At 35.1% G+C, this 22,299-nt stretch overlaps 1 protein-coding gene across 3 annotated transcripts; it reads right to left on the bottom strand.

The window, feature by feature from the left end:
- Positions 1-266: 266 nt before the first annotated feature.
- LOC144968640 (uncharacterized) lies at positions 267-21,049 on the bottom strand. Of its 3 annotated transcripts, XR_013644622.1 has the most exons (7): positions 20,382-20,568; positions 17,158-17,262; positions 14,948-15,056; positions 12,800-12,877; positions 11,725-11,822; positions 5,825-7,507; positions 267-5,286 (listed from the first exon to the last, which is right to left on the bottom strand). XR_013644622.1 is itself a non-coding variant. In XM_078907186.1 (6 exons), exons 1-6 carry the CDS (start codon positions 20,439-20,441, stop codon positions 7,436-7,438), a joined length of 522 nt encoding a protein of 173 aa, XP_078763312.1. In that variant the 5' UTR covers positions 20,442-20,608; the 3' UTR covers positions 267-7,435. The 3 variants fall into 3 exon arrangements, 2 of the variants coding, with proteins under 2 accessions (XP_078763312.1, XP_078763325.1); XM_078907186.1 differs by having other exon boundaries at positions 267-7,507; positions 20,382-20,608; XM_078907199.1 differs by lacking the exon at positions 20,382-20,568 and adding an exon at positions 20,867-21,049 and having other exon boundaries at positions 1,797-7,507.
- Between the last annotated feature and the right edge of the window lie 1,250 nt (positions 21,050-22,299).

Genomic DNA, 22,299 nt, shown 5'->3' with positions numbered 1-22,299 from the left:
CACCAAAATGCACGTATGTATGCATACAACAGAGATTAAAAATAGCAGGTTCAGGTAACATGAATTACTGAATAAAAATCATATCCGAATATTTCAGAATAATGGCAGAGGAAAGATTATACAGGCCTGTAAATCTTCCATCTATTGTCGGATTTCCGACAGTACGATTTTGCTCTATAAGTGCAAATATTAAACAAAAAAAATAATAGTAAAAATAAAATTCGTAACATCAAAGAACAGAACCAATAAAAAAGAAAATAAAAGACTTTTATTTCGTTCCTCAAAAGAAAAAATCAGATTTTATTCCCTTTCAAATGCCGACTTAAAAAAAACAAAACAAAAAAACTTTTTATTTGTCACATCAAAGACAAAACAAAACTTGCCGTCTAAAATATTATCATGCCACCTACACGCTCCGCTAGACGCGCGAAGTTCGCGCGAGTTTTCACACACACACACCTAGTCAGTAAATAACGCTTGCACAGAAGTGTGTCGAACCGGACCGGAAGGTTTCTCTCTATTTTACTACACCGACACACATGCATTTCTACGGTTCTCATATCTTTTTCTCTATATTTTATTGGTTCCGTCCGGATGTGAGACGGAAAAAAAATAAGAAGAAATAATTATTTTTCTTCGAAATATATATTCTTCTTTGAAAGTTGTCACGACCGCACCACCTCCTCTTCTTCTTCTATAATAATTCAAATAAACAAAAGAATCAGCGTAAACATTTAACACAAACAGGAGCAAAGATACGCAGCTTCCCGTGTCCGTGTCAAGCACGAGATACACATCCTTCAAAAGGGTAGGAATTGTTCTCTTCCTTTCATTTTACAACTAACTCAGACCTGTGCCCTCAAATAATTGGGATTTTTTTTTGGTACCATAAAATAAGGACCTCGTTATAAATAAGTAGGGTAAAGTGACATGATTTGACTAGTCAATAGACGTGTCATATCTGTCCTGTTGTATCTATTTTTGCGTGTTCAAAAAGTTCCGACAATTTTTTCACCAACCATTTACAGGCCTGATTATATGTCATGGGAATTCTGGTGTAACGCATGTATATGTTATAAAATCCAATGTTATGTGCATACTACAAGTATGTAATAGAAAAAAAAGTTTGTATGGTAAGTAGGATGTTTTATAATTTAAGTGATTATCTCATAAGATGAGATCTTAATTTCTTTTTAAAACTTGACTGGGAATCCACAAACCCGCTCCTAACACTAAATGGAAAAGAATTCGAGATAGCGGGAGCAGCATGAATAAATGCACGATCAGCATAGGTCTTAGATCCTTATTTTAGGAACACATAATCGTAATTGAGAGTTGGATCTCAAACAGCATGAGGGAGTGAAAACATTGATCAAATCTGATATATAGATTGGAGAAGTTTCATTAAGAGGCTTATAGCACATAACAGCAATTTTATACGTAATTCTTAATCTAACCGGGAGCCAATGTAAAGATCAAAACAAAGGAGTGACATGATCACTTTTTTTCCTCTCCAAAACTAATTTTGCTGCTTGATTTTGAATGCGCTGCAGTTTCTGACATTATTGGGAATAGAATACATGAGCATTTTACAGTAATCAAGTCTAGAAAATGTAAAAGAAGAAATGAGGGTTTGAATAGCTTTTTGATCTAAAAAATTAGCCATTTGTGAAATTATTCTGAGCCCTATGTATGAAGTCTTACATTATTGATATGGTATTGCATGGAAAGGATAGAGTCAAAGTAAACACCCAGATTTCTAGCTCTGCCAGTAAAATCGAGTGGCATTTTATAAATTTTTTTTTTGTTTTTTTGGTAAGGTCTTTAATAAACTTGTTTTGTAATCATATAAGTGTGGGATCCTGTAGTAGCAGTGTTTGGACTTTTTAGAAGACTAGTGCAACCTCTCTACAACATTGTCAGGATCAGAAAAATAAAGTCGTTATAGAGGGTTGCCGTTTTAGCGGAGCAGCCAAAAATAGTGGAGGATGAGGGGTAAAGTACTTGACAATTGATGTCTATAGTGGCTGTTTTTGCGAAAGTAGGCGACATTGGAAAAAAGTACCATGCAGCTTCTTGAAACAACTGGACCAGCCATTGTTGCTTGAAAACTCATCATTCTTAACTTGTGTGCTATGACAAGACACAACGTCAGTGTGTTGATTGTTGACTGTTTGAAACTACTTCAGTACATCTGTATCAAGTCAGTGTTCGTCCAGTCGCTGACATTGCTTCTTTCTCTGTTGGTTCAAACCCATGCTGTTCGATTTTATCTCAGTTCTATTGAGGTCTGTTCCATAGATGAGGCAAAGCAAGGAGACAAAAAGCTAGCTTAGGTGGAAGATAATGCATGTCAAAGGTTGCGCATGATCAGCAATTAGAGATGCCAATAGTGCATTATTTTATAACAGGCATTTCCCCCTTTGTGTGGAGCATTCACTAGCTGGTTGACCGCTTTTTGCTCATGCCATGGCGGTCAACTGGCTAGTGAACGCTTGTACAATGCGAAGTGCTAGGTTTTGTCTTGCTCTTTGCTTCCACTGGTCTGGAAAAGACTGGATTTATTGGTCGTCTAATCAACTATGACGACAGGATTTCATTGGTTGGAAAGCAAACATTTTCATTACATCAGCAATTTTGCCTTAACTTAATTTGAAGTTGAGTACTGTCACACCAATGTCGCTAAACAGAGCCTTTACTAAATATATGTATGTTGCTACAGCGAGTTTTTTTTTTTATTACTGATTGGAAAATAATTGGGACTTGGACAATATGACATTATAAGTGGGCTGCACTGAATTTGGATCAGCAGTGGAATTCTGATAAAGTCAATTCTGCCAGACCAGAAAGATTGGTTGACTTTAACCATTATCAATAAAACACACTAGGATAAAGTACAGAAAATGTGGGACTGACTAGAGGTGTTGACTTGAAGCAGAAGTTGACTTCATGCGGATTGCACTGTATTTCTGATCTTGTCCCCTTTGTCACACTATTTTCTGGGTGCTTGATTTTGATTTAAATCCTTTGACTTTGACTAGATATCCTATTGCAGCTGATAGCTTCTTCACTGACCCTGTCTTGCCATCTCTTGTATCTGCCTATGTGATTTATTCTTTCCATGCAGCCCCGTCTTTGCCTTGGATTGACATTGCTCCAGTTTTTCATGGTTCTGGCAGGGATCATTAACTGAGAGGGAGGCAGTTAGATGTATGGTTCCTTTTTTGAGAGGTTTTTTTCCCTAGCATCTCTGTTATGTACAAATTATTTTTTGCTTTGAATATATTGTACTTTGTAAACATTTGAGTTGCTCACATAGCGGGATCATTTGCTTGTGCCTGGATGAGACTTTTAGATAATGTCAATATAGGCACATGATAGTGATAGATTGCTCATGAAATCTTTTCCCCGATTCGAACCAGTTCCTTTGTCACTTTTAACTTCAGATCCATAACTTTTCCTCTTATCATCGCCCTTTTTACTAATGCTGAAATGACATAATTGTCGCAATTGCCTTAAAACTAAAACCCCACAACAACAAAACAAAACAACTTGTTTTTAAATGGTTCTTATCTGCCCTTCTGGTTTTTTGCTGAGATTTAATCATCTCACCATAATAAACTTATTGTTATTCTTATTTAGCCATTTGGATGTATCCCCCTTGGCAGGAATCCTTTGGTAGTGTCACTGAGGACGGTTTTAGACGTAAAAAATGCCCAAAGGATGCAAGTTATTCTATGGTGTAATATCTATTCATTGTCCTCAAAGTACTTTACTAGGGGTCCCAATCCAACAGCAACACTAAATAAGAAGATACACTATTGTTGTACGACAGTAATGAGCATCTTAGCTTGTCAAGTTGCTTTCAACAAGGTCATTTCAGACAAAAAAATTTTCCGACCAAGTGATACATAAATTCTCACTCGCATTCCATTTGTTATGCTCACTTTGTAGCCAAATAAAACGAGCATAAGAAGCGCACCTCTCCTCTAACATATGTAAAATTCTCACGGGTGAAAGCACATATCGACCACGTGACAAACTGATTAACAGAGACAACAAAAAACTTTTTGGATACATTAAGGTGAAATCGAAGTATGGAAACCACATTGCCGAATTGAAAGACAAACACGGAACTTACCATCAAGATGCTTTTAAAAAGGGAAATATCCTCAAGAAACAATTTTGCTCCGTCTTTTTGCGAGATTCACACCACAATCTACCTAATCACATTAAACAAAGTGACATTATGAATCAGAAAATCGCTGACATCTAAATGAACGTAAAAGGCATAACAAAAATACCCAAAAAGCAACTGGACCAGATGGAATTCCAGCACGTCTTCTCAAAAACTACGGATGAGATTGCCCCAGTACTATCCCTTATATTCCGATCCTCCCTAGACCAAGGAGTAGTGCCAAATGATTGGAAGCAGGCTGACATCGTCCCAATATTCAAGAAAGGAGATAAAACACTACCAGAAAACTATCGTCCAATCTCACTGACATCTGTGAGCTGCAAAATTTAGAGCACATTCTATGCAGTTCAATTATGGACCACCTGGAAGAAAACAAAATTCTCACTGACACTCAGCATGGATTTCAAGCTTGCTGATAATGTGAGACACAGCTGCTATCAACCTCCTATCGGGGACAGATAGATGCAATTCTATTGGACTTCTCAAAAGCTTTCAACAAAGTCCATCACAGAAGTCTGCTTCTTAAAATCAAACAGTATGGGATTGCTAACAATGCCACCAGCTGGATTGAATCCTTTCTGAGTAACAGTCCAAAACGTAATTGTTGAAGGTAAAGAGTCAAACAAAAAAAAACACAACAAAAGTTGATTCAGGAGTACTGCAAGACACTTTCTCAGACATGTCAGAAGGTCTACATCCCGGGTCCACGTTGAAATTGTTCGCAGATGACAGCCTCTTGTACAGAGAAATAAAAAACAGGGACAATGCTGTCATGCTACAGCAAGATCTAAATAAATTGCAGTGCTGGGAGGCGATGTAAAATGGAATTCGCCTCCAAAAAGTATTGTGTCCTAGGGGTGATGAACAAAAAGAAAAACATAATCGACTCCCACTATGAAATCCAGAACGAAGCCCTACAATATGTGGAGAATGCAGGCATGTCCCTGGAAAGTAATATGAAGTGGAAGAAGCATATTGCCAATGCAGCTCTGAAGGCAAATAGAACCATGGCCTTCCTCAACAGACAAATCTGCCACTGCCACCAATTTGTGAAAAAGAAATGCTAAGAAGCATATGTCAGGCCCATACTTTTGTTTTTGTTTTTAAGGGTTTTACGGCGCTTGCAACACATTTAGGTTATATCAGCGCCAGTAAAAAGGAAGAAAATGGGATAGTAAAAAGTTTTAGAATTACAATTAAAGCATCCAAGAAAAAGTAAGACAAAGGGGAACTGGGAACAAATTGGGATCAGATGTAGATTCCAAGAGCATACCATCAATGTACTTAGTTTGAGATCGCCAATAAGTCTCATCAGGACACAAGCACGGCCCCCACTAAGAGGAATACACTCAAATGCTCACATTATAAATTATAACAAATATAATAATAAATAACAGAGAGATGATTTACAAGGAAAAAAATATCGTCTCCCAAAACTATAACTATGCATTTGACTGTTTCCCTCCCAGCCAGGACCCCGACCAGGGTCAGGACAAAACCAAGTAATCGCATTCCAAGACAAAGACAGAATGCAAGTTGGAAAACAGATATAGGGGGATAGAAGAAACAATATGTACCTCCCTGCCCACTATGGGAGGTAGGAACCCCACCCAGTCAGGCCCATACTGGAATATAGTATCTCAGTGTGGGACCAACACATATCACAAGAAATCAATGAGCTAGAAAAGTCCGTCGGGTGGCCAGATTTGTCAATGGAAACTATGACATGAGCGTAACTCAGCTCATGAACGATCTCCAATGGAAACCGCTACATGAAAGACGATCCATCAACAAACTCCTCTCGTATTCCACAAAGCACAAAATGGAAAACTCGAAATTCCAACCAGCCATCTGAAACGGAACAACAACAAAACTCAGCATTTAATTTTGAAATCCCCTACTCAAGAACAAACCATCTTTACTCTTTCTTCCCCTCCACCATCCGACTTTGGAACTCCCTACCAACCACTTGTAAACAAGCCCTTTAGACTGAAGACTTCAAAAAAAATGCTCCCTGCTTCCCTCTAAAACCCTGGTTACTGAAAAGACGGCCTTACAGTCTTCAGCCTGAAGCTTTGGCCTTAATGGAAGAAGAAGGAAGAGGGTTGTAGACGCGAGTGAGATGCTAAGTGCAGCAGGTACTGTTTGTAGCGTATGTGTGTGTTTGAGAGAGAGAGAGAGAGACTTAAGCTGAGAAATTGATTGAATGATGCACTGTATTAATTTGTGAAAACTTTGGAGAGATGGTGAAAATCCAATGCTTTGGTCTCTTCAAGAAAAAGTCTGATATTTGTAGTAGTCTGAAAATTGTTTTTAAGCCTAGCAATACAGCACTCGCTGGATCCAAGCATGCTCTCGGGAGAAGCCAAAATACATGCTAGAAGAATCAAACTTGCCTAAATACCAATGCTCATGGGTAGTAAACAATACATACCTTGTTTCAAGTATTATTTCCTGCCTTACTTCTGTTACCATCGATAATGCATGCTGGAGAGAATGGACTGGTTTTTATGCATTATGGGCTCATATTTTGCTTTGTTTTATGTTCGTTTTGTACAATAATAAGCCAAAGACATGGGGAAATTGGGGTCAGCTAGTTCTTAATTTTTTTAATGAGAAAGTTCACCGTGTGCATTGTTATTTACAATGGAAACATGCGTGCACTCACACACAATCAGACACCATTGATAAGCACGCCCCACATAAACCCAACTGTAGGCTCTTCTCTTGTGATGACACATGATCCTAACTGCTGGTCCGTACTGGCACCAAGCACCTCTACTACATCCCAACAGAACTAGTCTTAGTTAATTTATAGCCTGACACTAAAAATACAAGGCCAGACCACCAAAAGAAAGCAAACCATGAGTTGTATTTGATAGGCACTGAACATACCTAAAAATGGCTTCTAAAATACACGAATCGCTTTACTTAAAAAAAATTATTATTACCCTGTTATTTATTGAATAGAAGAATAGTAGTAATCTAGTGTGCCGTATTGCAGTGTCCTGAAATTTTGCATGTTACAGCAATTACTGTATGTTCAAAATCCACTCTTCCACTGATAGGAGGTTAAAAAATAATTGTTAAGTGTTGAAATTAAAAACAATAAGACAATATCATTTTTATGTACAAGAATTGCAATTAGTAATTTCAGTGAAAACGATAATCAACATCTGGTGTGGACACTTTAATAAATATAACAATGCAATTGATGAAATGATGACTTTTAGGATATCAATGGCTGACACCTGGTTGAAAATAATGGCTGATCAAATCATTGTCTGCATCATCGCCTGTACTGACGAGCTGTCAATGAAAAAATTAGAAAATGGAGATATACTGAGTAGAGCAAAAGGTCTGCTGTTTTGTTTTTTTTTTTGTTTTTTTTTTAAAGGGTTTTACGGCGCTTGCAACACACAAAGGTCATATCAGCGCCAGTAAAAAGGAAGAAAATGGAATAGTAAAAAGTTCTAGAATTACAATCAAGGCACCCAAGAAAAAGGAAGACAAAGGGGAACTGGTTCAAATAGGAAACCGATGTAGATTCCAAGAGCACACTATCAAAGTACTTAGTTTGAGATCACCTAAAAGTCTCATCCAGGCACAAGCACAGGTCCCCACTACGAGGAATACACTCAAATGTTTACAAATCATAATATATAATAATGTAAACAAAATATAATACAGTGCATAACAGAGAGATGATTTACAAGGAAAAAAATATAATCTCCCAAAACTATAACTATACCTGTCATCGGCATTTTTTGCCAAATTGGGGCCTAAAATTTGCCAAAAGTTGCCCAAAAAAACCCCAAAATTTGCCAGGAAATTTGCCAAAAAATTTGCAGAGGAGAACTAAGCGTTTCAGTAAAAATTAACACGCGATACAGAAAAAAAAAAATATATATATATATAAGACCATTTATTACATTTAAGGAGGCTACATTTATTAATTTACACAATAGCGTTGTTACAAAGATTTTAAAGGATCATTATCCGTAGAGAGTAGCTTCCCTTGGTTTGGGCCCAGGCAAAGCTGCAACATTTCTCAAGTTTCGCACTTTTTTTTCTCGTTATTTTGTTTTCGCTTCTTTTTTTTCCCCCAAAATTTGCCACGTGATTTGCCAAGTTTCCCAAAATTTGCCACGATTTGCCAATTTTGGGAAATTTGCCAAAATTTGCGGATCGCCCTGATATTTGCGGCCGCAAAAAATGCAGATGACAGCTATACATTCGACTGTTTCTCTCACAGCCAAGGACTCCGGCCAGGGTCAGGACAAAACCAAGTAATCTCATCCCAAGACAAAGACAGGCAGCATGTTGGAAAACAGATATAGGGGGATAGAAGACACAGTAAGTGCCTCCCTGCCCACTATGAGGTTAGGAACCCCACCCAGAAAGGTCTGCTGGGAACATGATGTAATAATAATAATAATAATAATAATAATAATACAATGATAATAATAATAATAATATTATTATTATTATTTTATTAAAGACATTAATAATAATAATAATGATGACGATGATGATAATACGTTACAAAGTGTGTCACATAAAACTTTCTAATTATGTTTACATAACACTCTTTTCCACAGAAAATTGAATTTTAAAAAATCAGGAGATCTTGCTCTTCGCCCAAGTCCGAACTGTTAATCCAAGTATCCAAAAGATCACATTAATTTCAAAATGTCAGCATCTATAAAGCGCATATCCACTCAATGTGATTCTTATAAACAACAAAGGGGTTTAAAACCAACAGTAACACTGTTTCAATACGTGCCAATAACCATTACTATTAAGTCGTTTGTGTTATATTAATCTGTCATTTGATAAAGGGGAAACCTGAAACGTCCACACCATTCGTCATTTTACATAAACTGAAGCTGAAATTCTACCACATAGTTGTCATACAAACTATTTTTTAAAAATATATTATGCTGTATGACTATAAATTTAATACTGTACGGGTTTGGGGCATGAAGGGTACATATTTGGCGCCAGGGGGTTTAGTAATCTATTTTCGTTTTTTAGCTAAGTTAACTGATAATACCTCACATGTATTTACATCAAACCAATCAAAAGATGTCAAATAATTTGAGTTTCTCAATAATAATATTAATATAGCACTTATTATAATGCTTTTACATATCTAAACGGGCATTAAGCACTTTACATTGACATGTCAGTATTAATTGAAATAAACAAAGATATAAACAAGCAAATCATAAATAGATTTCAATTGGAAACAAGTAGCTGTTAAGTTGTGTTTTAAAAATTTGAAAGGATGAGGGTATACTGCCTCACTTTTACATTCTATATTAAAAAATATAAATGAAGGGTTCACCAAGAACCGACCAATGAACTCCAAAGAAATCATTTTGTCATGTAAGAGCTATACACTTGAACTTACAATTTTTTTATTTTTTTTAATGATGCCATTTCAATGGGGAAAAAATTGACAAGCAAGCAAACTGACTCAATCTTAATTTAAGACAATGCTTTATGATAAAACTATCATGAAAAACTTGGGCTTTTCGAAAGACCAGGTTCTAACAATGCATTATTTCAAAATAAATTTTCAAAACTCTGCATTTGAGACATAAAACTACTGTCATAACATCAACAAAGGTGATAATAAAAATATTAAAGCAAGGAAAGAATCCTCATCATTGCTTTGTATGATATAAAACTTAATCTCAGAAATTTGATGACTATCTGAATAATTCTTTCCAATTAATCAGACTTTGCTTTCATTAACTGTTTCAGTTTCAGTCCCACGCTAAATCATAGAAAATTCCGAGACCCTTAAATCTACCTTTCAGAGTAACACTATAAAATTATAGTTTGGACATTTTCAAGACTTGGGTGGAAATACATATAAAGACATGTAAGATATAAAAACAGAGGGAATTGAATGACGATTTATTTTTTTCTACTTTGCTTCCATTTCGACCAAAACTGAATTTGATTTCGATATTATGTAATCATGTATAAAAAATATATATTTAAAAATTGAAAAAAAATCGCTGTCTGTGATTTGATTTTTTACTTTTTGATAATATTTCAACATATAATCCCACAGGTAATTCATTTTTGAACATACACAGAAAATATGACAGATTTATATCTATAACTTTTAAAAAAAAAGAATTTTTTACATAAAAACGATGAGGTCTGTTTTCATTGTCAGCCATATTGTTTTTTATGGTTACTGAATTTCATAACTTGCTGTTTCACATGATAAAGCAACACAAATAAACAAGCAAACTACAATGAACCGGTTTGTAAAGGATGCCAGATCATACTGAGACAGGGCATGTATTATAAAAGCAGTTTCGCATTCTATAAAGCAAAGCTCTGGGTGAAATTTTGTATTGATGGCTAATTCAGCTCATAAACTACCTTTTGTCGCTCAGTGTGGCTCTAGGGACTAAAACAGATAATTATTAATGGTCAACAAAACTGCACTTCGAATACAGCGATCTCAGATCAAACCAAAACTTCAAAAATCCCATCTTTAAATATTTTATTTGGGACTTATAAAGCCAGTTCAAATTCAATGAGGTTCATAACCACACAACTCCCTACCATTAAGTTATTGAAAGCACAAAGAGCATGCTGGGTGGAGAAAAGCTGGCATTAAAAAATATATTGAAATCTTGCAATGTGAACTTTAATTACAAGTACAAGGTTATAGCTCATACACTCCAGCACGGTTTCCTCGAACACACAGTTTGAACTCATTCCAATGTCCCAAATTTTCCCCCTATTATTCTTTGTTATCATTCCTTTCCTTCCTTAAAATAATTTTTATCTTGCAAATTTCCTCGAACTAATTTCACACAGCGAACATAATAAAAAACGAATTCATTTAAAGGTTTTTATTTATTTCTTATTTTTTTCTTGTTTTTTGTTGTTGTTGTTTGTTTTAATTGCGTTCAGTGATTTCGACCACACTGCAGGTGTCAGTATACAATATGATACACACACACTCCATCGTCGGTTCACATAACTGAAACCTCTCTGCTTATTCTTATCACATGATTTGCTAATGTTTGGCTAAGAGGGTACATGAATCATGACACACACACCAACCTCTTACATGTCATTACATACCAATAAAGTAAAAATAGAATAAAGAGTTCCATTTATTCACCGTCAAGCAGAAATTTGTCTTAAGGTCTATTCCAAGGGAAGTCGGAAATGACCCAGGTGTCAGTTGCAGTACAATGCCGCAAGGGAGAGGTGGCTTGCTGAAGGTCATATAACACAGTGGATAATCGAACTAGGTAATCTTCCGGGTATTAAACAAAGACCTTACCGCTGTCTGAGCCACACTGCCCCCCTCCCCATAAGTCGTTATGGCAAGGCACGGTTTCCTCAAACTTTTTTGCATGTCCCAAGGAAACCGTGCTAGAGTGTATATATTTGCATATGTCAATGAAATCTCAGTTATAACAAACATTGGCCTCTATTCCCATCAACTTCATTGAAACCGAGATACAGTGCTTTATATTTACCTGACTGAGATTCATCACTGACGAGTTTGTTTTAGGACACACATGAATTATGAGCTTGTCCACTAGGTTGTTAAATTCCTTGAATTTCTTGCAAGGACCTAAAAGAAAAAAGAAAATTATCTTGTGTTACAGTTATCTTTACTCATTGCAACCACAGAACTGTAATAATAATACTACTACCACTAATAATAATAATAATAATAATAATAACAGTAATAATAATAATAATTAGTAATAATAATAATATAATTGATATTATTAGTAAACTATACACCGGTGGAAAAGACCTTATGATTATTTGGAGAAATTAATGACCAGCAGAAAAATGAGGTGTAAGGCAAGGATTATGTGTTCTTTCCCCTTGATTTTCTGCGACCTCGTTGAGTGCTGCACCCACTGTATAAATGGGAATTGTGTGGTTGATAGCAGTTAATGAACAACTTGAGGTAAGTGGATGACAAACCCTTATTGATTCCCAAAGTGATTTACACTCTCTTTAACGAGACTAAGAGCAGCATAGAAGGCTTTAGAGCTCAATGTAAAAAAGACATTGCATGATCCTAAGCCGAAAATCAAGAGCCCCAAAATGCAAATAGCTTTTTACCTAAGGCCACAAAATCTGCTTTTCATTACCGAGCAAAATTTTGCATACCTGATTTCATTTCAGTGGGAAACTGATAGATAACGAGAAATTCGCCCCCTTTATCCATCTATCCATTTTAAAATCTGAACTTTCATGCACTAGTGCTGTTTCTTAGTAACCAAACGCTAGTGTGTTTACTTTTTGCCATCATATTTCCTGGCTAGACGGATTTAATGGGGTGTATTAACATTTTAACTCCTTTGTAATTGGCTGAAGAAGGGTCTTTTTGTATTCTGTTCTTGTTTTGAAGTTGTTTTATTAATTTCTTTACATTATTGTACCTTAAATAATGTCTTTAATCTTCATTTTTTTTGGGTGAAAAATGATATTGATGGTAGGTATAGCAAGGGATGACATAAGATGGTTTCGCTGTAACCAAAGGTATGGAAATGCAATGTTTTTCATATCAAATGAGTAATTTATTGATGCTACCTCTTGTATTTTTGGATACAAGACATATGTCATCCTCACTCCTCTTTTTGAAGACACAAGCAGCTCTTAACGTTGTACCTGGAATGAAAAGTTAGATGTAAAATAGACTTCAGCTTCAATCAACAAAATAACCAATTCAATTTTGAAAATTTCTTCTAAAAACCTTTTTTTTTTACTAAATGATATTTAGAAGGTTAGGATTATTCAATTGGTAGAGGACATACAAGAAGCAAAGGAACTGACAAGATTCGCAAGCTCAGTCAAGCTTTTTTCTGACTCCTCAATCAACAAAGCAATAAATGGCTGGGTCTCTTAAATCTGGCTGAAAGTATTTTGTGATAGACTAACATATGTTAAAAAGTCTTACAGAACCTGAAATATTGAACATTTACAAATTTAACTGCATAACTAAATCTGCAAAAAATTCAAAATAAAGCCACCAATCTAATTAAACAAACAAAACTTGATGAACACATATATCCCCTATTTAGAGACATTAACTGTGGTTGCCTGTGGAGAAAACAGTTGAATTTAAGATTGATTGTCAAGGTTATAAATATATTCATCATGCCACCTCTCCTGATTATCCTAACTCACTAATTTCCATAACAAACTTTAAGATCTTCTAGTCAGTTATTATTACAAGCCCCTCTTCCTAATACAAGTTTTTTTACTTGATCTTTTAAACATGCAGCACCCCACCCCTGGAATTCTATCTCTTTAAAAACTAGGAATTGAGAAAAAAGTTTGCTATTTCAGAAGACATGAAAATCAGAACATTTTTAATCAGTCTATAATCAGGCTCAACTTAAGATAGTCATATCCATGTTTGCTGTTTGGATGAACTCTGTGCAAAAGATTGTGTGAGTGCGTGCTTGTGTCTGTGTTTTGATTTTTTTTGGTTGGGATTCTATATGCTATGTACAAAGCTTCACAGCATTAGAAAATGAATTGTAGTGCTATACATATGAATTATTACATTAAATCCAATCCAAAGAGTAGCAAGCAATTGTTTTTGTTCATTTAACATTACATAAACCTGGATGAATTCCTTCTCATTGGGCCATTATCATGAAAACAAAAACTGATTTTCATTGCCACCAATCTTATTAAAGTCGAGAACAGATATATCACCATCTCGGGACCATGGTAAAATGTCAATATAAGCATTGTGTCAATATCAGCCCTTCAAAAAAATGGAAGGGAAACAAATGGAAAATGCGAGATAACTAAGGAAGTCAATCTGGATGATTTGGTGGCCCTTGAAAGGGTTGATTTTGAAATTAAGGTAGGAATACTTTCATAGATCATGTTCTTAGTATTAGCAATGATGTAAAATAAGGAAGCACCCTCAAGATGTGCAAAATGAAGGGTTTTGATAGCTGCTGTCGTGGCATGACTGGAAACTGGTTCCAATAGTGCGGTATCCTCATCAGACTTTGATTCTGCATCAAATGTTCTCATCATGTCAATGACAATGTTCTCCTTAGGCACTGAGTACTGAGTCAAGAGGCAGGGAGCGGCAAAAAGGTATATCTGCATTTTGCGCTGGCTGTTGTAATTTACTTCATAGCAGGATATCGTTAGCCAATTATAAATTGTACTCTTGCTTTCTTTTTTAAAATCTTTGTTTTAAACCGATTATTGCTATATCGTAGATTGCTATGCCAATATAACTGTCTTCTGGTTAAATTTATGTTGATATACAAAACGTTTATTTACGAATATTATATAGCAAAACAAATTGGGGCTTAGAATTTTAAAGTAATGTCAATATAAGTGTGATGTCAATTATCAATCTGGAATTTTCTCTCTGTCTTTACCAGAAGTGCTTATACTACTGGGTGCTTCTAGTCTAGACTGTATATATCTGAGGTCCTATGTAAAAGTCAAACAATAAGAAGTCATTTAATAATAATACCAAAAACTTTTTAATAAATGGAATCAATCCCAAGAAAAGAACTAACTGATTTAGAGTTGATATTGCTGTTGACAACTCAAAATCTAATGAAAAGTGGAGCCCAGTCGTAGTAACAGCCCTGTTCTCAGACACACTTGTAGAAAATAGGGGATGACTTTCTCAAACAAGATGTTAGCAGAGTGCCCTGGATTAGCGGAATGAAGTCATCTTGTTCCAATGGCACTTACCTGTAACTATAAATCTGGGTTGGAGTTTTTTGTCACATTTAGCATCTGTTGTTTCAAGATAAGAGCTGTACTTTTTAACCCCATTTTCATGCAAAAGCTCAATTAATTCCTGCATATAAATAAAATAAAAAATAAAAAAGTTCTTTTAAAAATATTCTTTTTGTAAAAATATGATAATTATTACAAATAGAGGCAGTATATGTTGGCAAAAGGAATTAAGGAGAATGCCTCAGATCTATAGGCAGATTACAAACTTGTAGATTGAAAGTCAATCCCTTATATGCAATTCCCTACTTTTTGGTCTTCCAAAGTCAACTTTGAAGAAAACAAAAAAAAAAAAAATAAAAAAAACAGCTGCAAAAAAAATGGGACAAATAATAGAAAAAATATTACCCTTGTTTTAAAACAGCCAAATTGGTTGCCTGTCAAGAGGAGATTTGAGTTCAAGGTGGCCTGTATAATTTTCAAATTTATTCATGGCTTAGCACCACGATACTTAATGTCATCAATATCAGAGTAAAAGCCACCTCTGGATCTCCGCTCCTCATGACACACCACTTTAGAAAGAAAAGTGTCTAAAACAAAATTCTCGGAATGTGCATTTTATGTTGTGGCACCATCAATCTGGAATTTTCTCTCTGTCTTTACCAGAAGTGCTTATACTACTGGGTGCTTCTAGTCTAGACTGTATATATCTGAGGTCCTATGTAAAAGTCAAACAATAAGAAGTCATTTAATAATAATACCAAAAACTTTTAAATAAATGGAATCAATCCCACGAAAAGAACTAACTGATTTAGAGTTGAGATTGCTGTTGACAACACTCAAAATCAATTTTCTCTCTGTCTACCAGAAGTGCTCATACTACTGGGTGCTTCTAGACAAAATATTTAAGATTAATTTTTCCTTAATATTTAAAAACCACAATCTTCTATGTCATATTCCATTAGTATTGGTATAACTTAATAGTGGTAAAATTTAATAGATCGTCTACAATTGTCACATTCATTTTCTTAAAATTGCAACATTTAATTTTCTTAAAATTGTTGTCAGCTGTGTCTTGTAAAGCACCATTGAATATGATCAGTGGAGATTGGCGCTCTATAAATTTTATTTATTATTTTATATATTATATTTTACCATTGGATTGAATTTGCTCCTGGCTCTGGAAGCTTTATTTCAAATGGTCTTAATTGGATTCAATAGTCTGATGTCACGTCGCCCAGCAACGGCGGCCATCGTGGTTCTAAACAAAGAAAATCGGAAGTTTTTATTCTTCATGCTGGCTAGAACTTTTCATCTTGTGATCAGAAAGTATAAAAGTTAAAACATGATCATATTTATAATGCTTTTCTCCTCGGTATACACTTTTATGCTCGTCTGAGAAATATTTCATAAGGGCGTCTGCCATTGTTCCGATAGTTTAGAGCCAGTTACTAAGTTACCATGCGTCATTACGAGGGAATTGACGACATGACTGTTGAAGCGTATTACCTTTTCAAAGACAACAATATAAATTCTGTAACAGAGTGAAAACAATAGATTAAATGAGATCAAAGAGTTTTACAAGGGGCCCTAGCCAACTGCAACCATTAACATGTAGGACGAGACGTGGCAACCTTTTAAACAATCACACTTTTTCTTAAAAGACTATTAAGGTAAATATTTAATGCACTTTGGTCCATTGAAGTTGAGGTTAATGAACTATGTGACTCTGGTTAAAGAGAAAATTGCCAATACTATTACAGTTAAGTTTGTACATAACTACAAATGAGACCAGGCATAAGGGATCAACAAAACCCAAATTCTTGGGCTTTCAGATTTAAAAACAATTATATAATGATAAAATGTTCATCTAGTATCAGATCACTCCTTGTCTGTCTGCAGAGCGAAGTTGCTTTGTGCTGCCCTATATTTTTCCAAGAATTTTACATATTGCGAACAAAACTTCCTTTAAGCTTTTTTAATTAAAAAAAAAAATTTTAGCGCTTAATTCTTTTCATCAACAGCTATGTGCTTTCCTTTATCGCGCCCTCACTGATTTGTGTGCTCACTACTCTCGTTTGTTCCAACCATTGCTATCCATGCCTCTCTTGCGTCAAAATCTGTGCATCACCTCGTCTAGTGGATAAGACAATGTAGGCTTTGTTTTAACTTTAATACATCATTCCATGTGATCCAAAGAAGAATTTTTGTATTTTGTAGGATACCTTTAAGTGTGAACTTCGAAACCAGTCAAGAGTCTCTCCCCCATCTTTTTGAGACTGCGTCAGAAAAGGCAGGACCTCTAATAAAATTGCAGATTTTTTGGACACCTAAGAATATAATCACAAAATATCAAAATTAAAATATACCTAGATTGTCATAATCAGTTTATAAGCATAAGCAAAAACTAATTGAACTAATTGCCTAGTTGAAGAGGACACATAATAAAACAGAACATATTTGGACCAAAACCTACTGATGTACTTCAACTTTTTTTCTTTGCACCCTGCGCAAAACAGTGTAATTGTGGTGAAGACATGATGACTTATAATCATGGCCTACATGAGTTACGGCATGCTTATAATCAACGAAGTGGTCTGAATTGCTTCCCATGGCAATTCGGACTCCTGCCACAATGCGCCTGCGCAATCACAGGAAGTGTCGGAAGTGGACGCTGGGTCAAAAGTGAAGCGTGGTAGCGTCAAAAGTGGTGATCTATTCTCTTCTTTCAACAAATTCATGCAAACCTTGAAAGAATTTGAGAAGGGGACCTGAGTGCTCTCAAACTAAGTATACTGGTAGTGTGCTCTTGGAATCTGAATTTGAACTAATTCCCCTTTGTCTTACTTTTTCTTGTGTACTTTTTAATTGTAATTCTAGAACTTTTTACTATCCAATTTTCTCCCTTTTTACTGGCGCTGATATGACCTAAATGTGCTGCTAGCGCCTTAAATAAACAAAAAACAAAACAAAACATAGATCTAAATATTTGTGGTCTTTGGGAGATTACAATTGTTGTTGCTATTGTTAACGTTAACAATCAATTTGCCCTCGCATAGATAAAAGAGTGTCTTTGTGTAATGATTGGAAGATTTATTTGACTTGCCATGAGCGTGGTGCAAAAGATACATGCATGACATATCTCTACATTAATATAATTTGCCATTTGCGGCCGCCAAAAACTGCGGGGAAAGGAGAATAATATGACTTTGGGCATTGAGCGTTTTGTTTAAAAGGCAGTATGGGTCGGGCTTTGACAAAAGGCAGTATCTTAATTCTTTTTTAATTTAAAAAAAAAAAAAGCTGTTTTATTTCTAAATATAAAAATAGAGGCCATTCTTGGCAACAAACCACTGGGGTAGGGGCAGAGTACCGTCTAATACTAATATTATTAGATAATACTGGACTAGGTGTCTATTAATAAAATAAGCACTGGTTGAACACGGAGAGAGAATGATCAACTTGTCCCCGCGGAAAATTGCAAATGAAAACCCAAAAAATTGCACCTAAAATTAAAAAAATTGCATGCAAAAAAATTCAAAAATTGCAAGGAAAAATTGCAAATTTAAGACATTGTTTTCAATAAACAGCGCACAATAATTTATTCTTGCTTTAATTCTATGACAAGCACAGTCCACCAATTTTAGTTGGTATGTATTATACAGTATTGTGTCCATAAATTACATTAAATTACATTTATATTGACATTGCATACTCAGAAAAGAAATATTATGCCAGGTATATACAGGGGATGCCACCAGGAGATTTTGAAAAAATCCCAAAAAACAACACTTTTACACAAATGCATGGATTCCTAACATTTATGTGGTAGAAAAGCTCATAAATTTTTTTAAATATTATTATTATTATTATTATTATTATTATTATTATTAATATCATTATTATTAAAATCATTATTATTATTATTATTATTATTATTATTATTATTATTATTATTATTATTATTATTATATTTCCAAGTACATCTATACATCATAATAATACAGGGGAACTCGGGAATAACGAGGTTGAGGGACCGACCATAAAAACTTTCTTTTTCCGAATTACACGAATCTATGTTTATGGTAGTATATTAAACACCCATAATAAAAATTAAAAAAAATAATAATAAATAAAATAAAATAAAAAAATAAAAAATAAAAAAATAATATATATATAAATATATATATATATATATATATATATAATAGATTGATGTTATCAATAAAACTATTATTAAATAGCATCTTTAATAGTTTTGTGTGACGGTGGCAGTAGTATTTTCATATGTTTAGCATTATATGATTATATGTGACTCCAGAACATGGAAAATTGCAAAAAATTGTGGCAATTGTCAAAATTTTTTTAATCGCCGCGATTTCCTGGAGGGACAGATCAACTGGTAGTGGGTGGGTGGGGCGCGGGGGAATAACCCACAAACGACCGAGGCGCTGGACGCAGGGGAGAACATGGTGATGGTTGTTGGGGGGGGGGGGGGGGGGTGATTATACTGTTTTTAATGAATTAGAGATACTCATGAGTGTGTGTGTGTGTGTGTGTGTGTTTAGGAGGACTAATACGGTTTCTATAAATGCATACGGAATAGTAACTGAGAGTTTCACTAAAGATAAGTTCATCATTCGGGCGCATTGCATTGCAGTATTCCGAATCGGAGAGCCATTGGAGACTATTCAGACTCGACCCTGGTTAGCCACGGAGTTCTATTTAGTTTAGACTCGGGGTCCGAATTGTCAAGGAAGGCAATTCAGACTCGGGGTCCAAATTGCCACGGGAAGCAATTCAGACTCGGGTCCGAATAGCCTTTGCCTATAATCAATGCCTGTGTGAATAAAGACTATAAGCTTTATGCTCAACCCCACCTTTGGAACGAAATCAAGCTATTCAGATGAGGATCATTTTATGATGCATTAATATTTTCCCCTGAATAATAAACGACAATTAGGTATGTGCTAATTAGAACGAAGTGGAAAAGTAAAAGCTAACTACCAATGAAAGACATTTATTTATGTGTATCACAAGAGCAGCATAGGAAATTCATTACTATTACTTGAGAAAAACTGCAGTATTACAACAATATTAAAATTCGCCCATTGTGCTAATTACAATAATTATCTTCGTCGGATCTGCACATATAATTATAATGTGCAAATCGCGAAAGAAAGATTTCACCGCATATAGACCGGGTCTAGATAGTTGTGATTGGAAGATTGTGACAATTCTATATAGATTTCTCTCTTTCAGCTAGTCTGCTTGAAGAAGAAATGAATGTGAATTTAGCAATATTGTGTGTGTGTGTGTGCGCGCGTGTGTGTTTGCGCGCCCGTGCACGTCGCTTTTAGTGTTAGTGTTCTGACTTGTTTTTATTTTTTTGGTTTTAGGTTTGTTCACAACGGATCTTCGATCTTGCTTGTGTACTTATAATTCCCACCTGTAATATGTGTGTTTGAGAATGATTCAAACATAATGAGAGTTTAGCTGAAGAGGACATTTCAGTTTTTATTTAATCTTCATCACTAATCACTTGTTAGAACGTGAACTTGAAGTAAACTGGCTTGGCTCATTTATTTAAAATAATCACCCTCTCGCCTCTCCACTCATACACTATAGAGCAGTAAAGTTAGGTGCCCCTAACGTAAACAATAACAAGTTGCTAGTGATTTCCGTTAGGGACCGGAACAATTTACGCACAATATAGGTCTCCCAATTTTGTAGTTTGAGTTGTAGGCAATACACTTTCAGTATTGAAAATATGTTTACATAAAATCTAACAGTTGCAGAAATAATAATATAAGGCTAAATTATTATGAAAATCAGGCTCCGAATAATTCTCGTTTTGTTCACACCAGCGCAATAATTTGCTCTGGTCTAAAAATAGATAGACTGTAACTTTTGAAAAATTTTAGAAAATTTTACCTTTTGTTCCATAAAATATCCATATCTAGACATTATTTGATGCATGATCGAGTATTTATGAATATGTGTTTCTTTTGCCACCTAACAGCCAAATTTTAAAGGTTATTTTTTTCTATTATTTACATTGGAACGTGAGCTGTCAAGACAGGAACATGTGGTTTGCCACGTGCTTCTCGACCTTTGTTTACGTTTGGGGCACCTAACTTTACTGCTCTATAGAAGAGTAAAGTTGGTGCAATAAAATAAACAACATCACGTGACCGGATATTTGACATCAAACGTGACCCAGATTTTTTTATAAATGACCCGAACTATGCTGCAATTGACCTTTAGTAATGTCATGCGCATCCAACCAACTTTTTGTTTACATGTTGCTAAGGCAGCAAACTGAAGTTGGCGCGAATAAATTCAAGCTGTTTACTCCGAGTCTGAGATAGCTAGGGAGGCCAAGATCATATTTTTTTATCGCCAAAATACCCCTTCTTTTATTTTATAGGAAAACCATAATCATGGTTCCCCCTCCTCCCGTAAACAAAACCATATCTATGTCCAGGGAAACGAAGATGGTTGCTTGTCTTTGGTTAAGGCGGACCATACTTTTTTTTTACAGCGTATCAAATGATCAAAGTCAAAGCATACGGTCAATGTAATGAAGAGAGTAAATTCGAATCTATCTCCTATCTCTTCGCTCAGATGACCCTTTTGACAGAAGACAACTACTACTTCTACACTATAACTATAACTGCACTACCACTACTGTATTATAACCACTGATACCACAAAACTATAGACTTTTATACTACTAGAACTAATGGACCGTATGGCTTAGCGGTACGGTTTTCGTCTTGTCACAAAAGTCGAGCAATGCCAATGCTAAGTGTGATCAGTAATAGGATGGGTGACTAATCGTGAAAAATTATACACACATTACCCCACTCGATTGAATGAGTATCTGGCTACAGAAATGGCGGTTAGTGTAGTGACAGTTTAAGTACACAAGGGTCGCCTAACAGGCTGTATGACAAAGAAATATGGGTCCACACGGCTTGTTGAAGTGGGGGATAAATATGAAACATTTTGAAGCGCATTGCTCACGGCTATCTGTAGAAATGCGCTGTATAAATATTCATATTTATGTACTTGGTCCAACGGATACTATTACTATTTCTACTACAAGACCTCTACTTACTACTACTACTACTACTACTACTACTACTACTATTACTAATAATAATAATAATAATAATAATAATAATAATAATAACAATATAATAATAATAACAATAACAATTATTATTGTTGTTGTCATTATCACCGTTTATTAATGATTTAAAAAAGTGTTAAAGATACTTGCAAAATGTTGGTGTTGTGTGTGTTGTAGTAATCCAGCGACGCAACTCTGTACTGTCTACAACTACAAGAGACGCACAAGA

The sequence above is a fragment of the Berghia stephanieae genome, chromosome 1, assembly GCF_034508935.2.
Source record: "Berghia stephanieae isolate SIO BIC M18660-M18661 chromosome 1, UCSD_Bste_1.3, whole genome shotgun sequence".
Taxonomy (NCBI): Eukaryota; Metazoa; Mollusca; class Gastropoda; order Nudibranchia; family Aeolidiidae; genus Berghia; species Berghia stephanieae.
The sequence above is the reverse complement of the archived record's forward strand: the minus strand, read 5'-3'. Positions and strand labels throughout refer to the sequence as shown.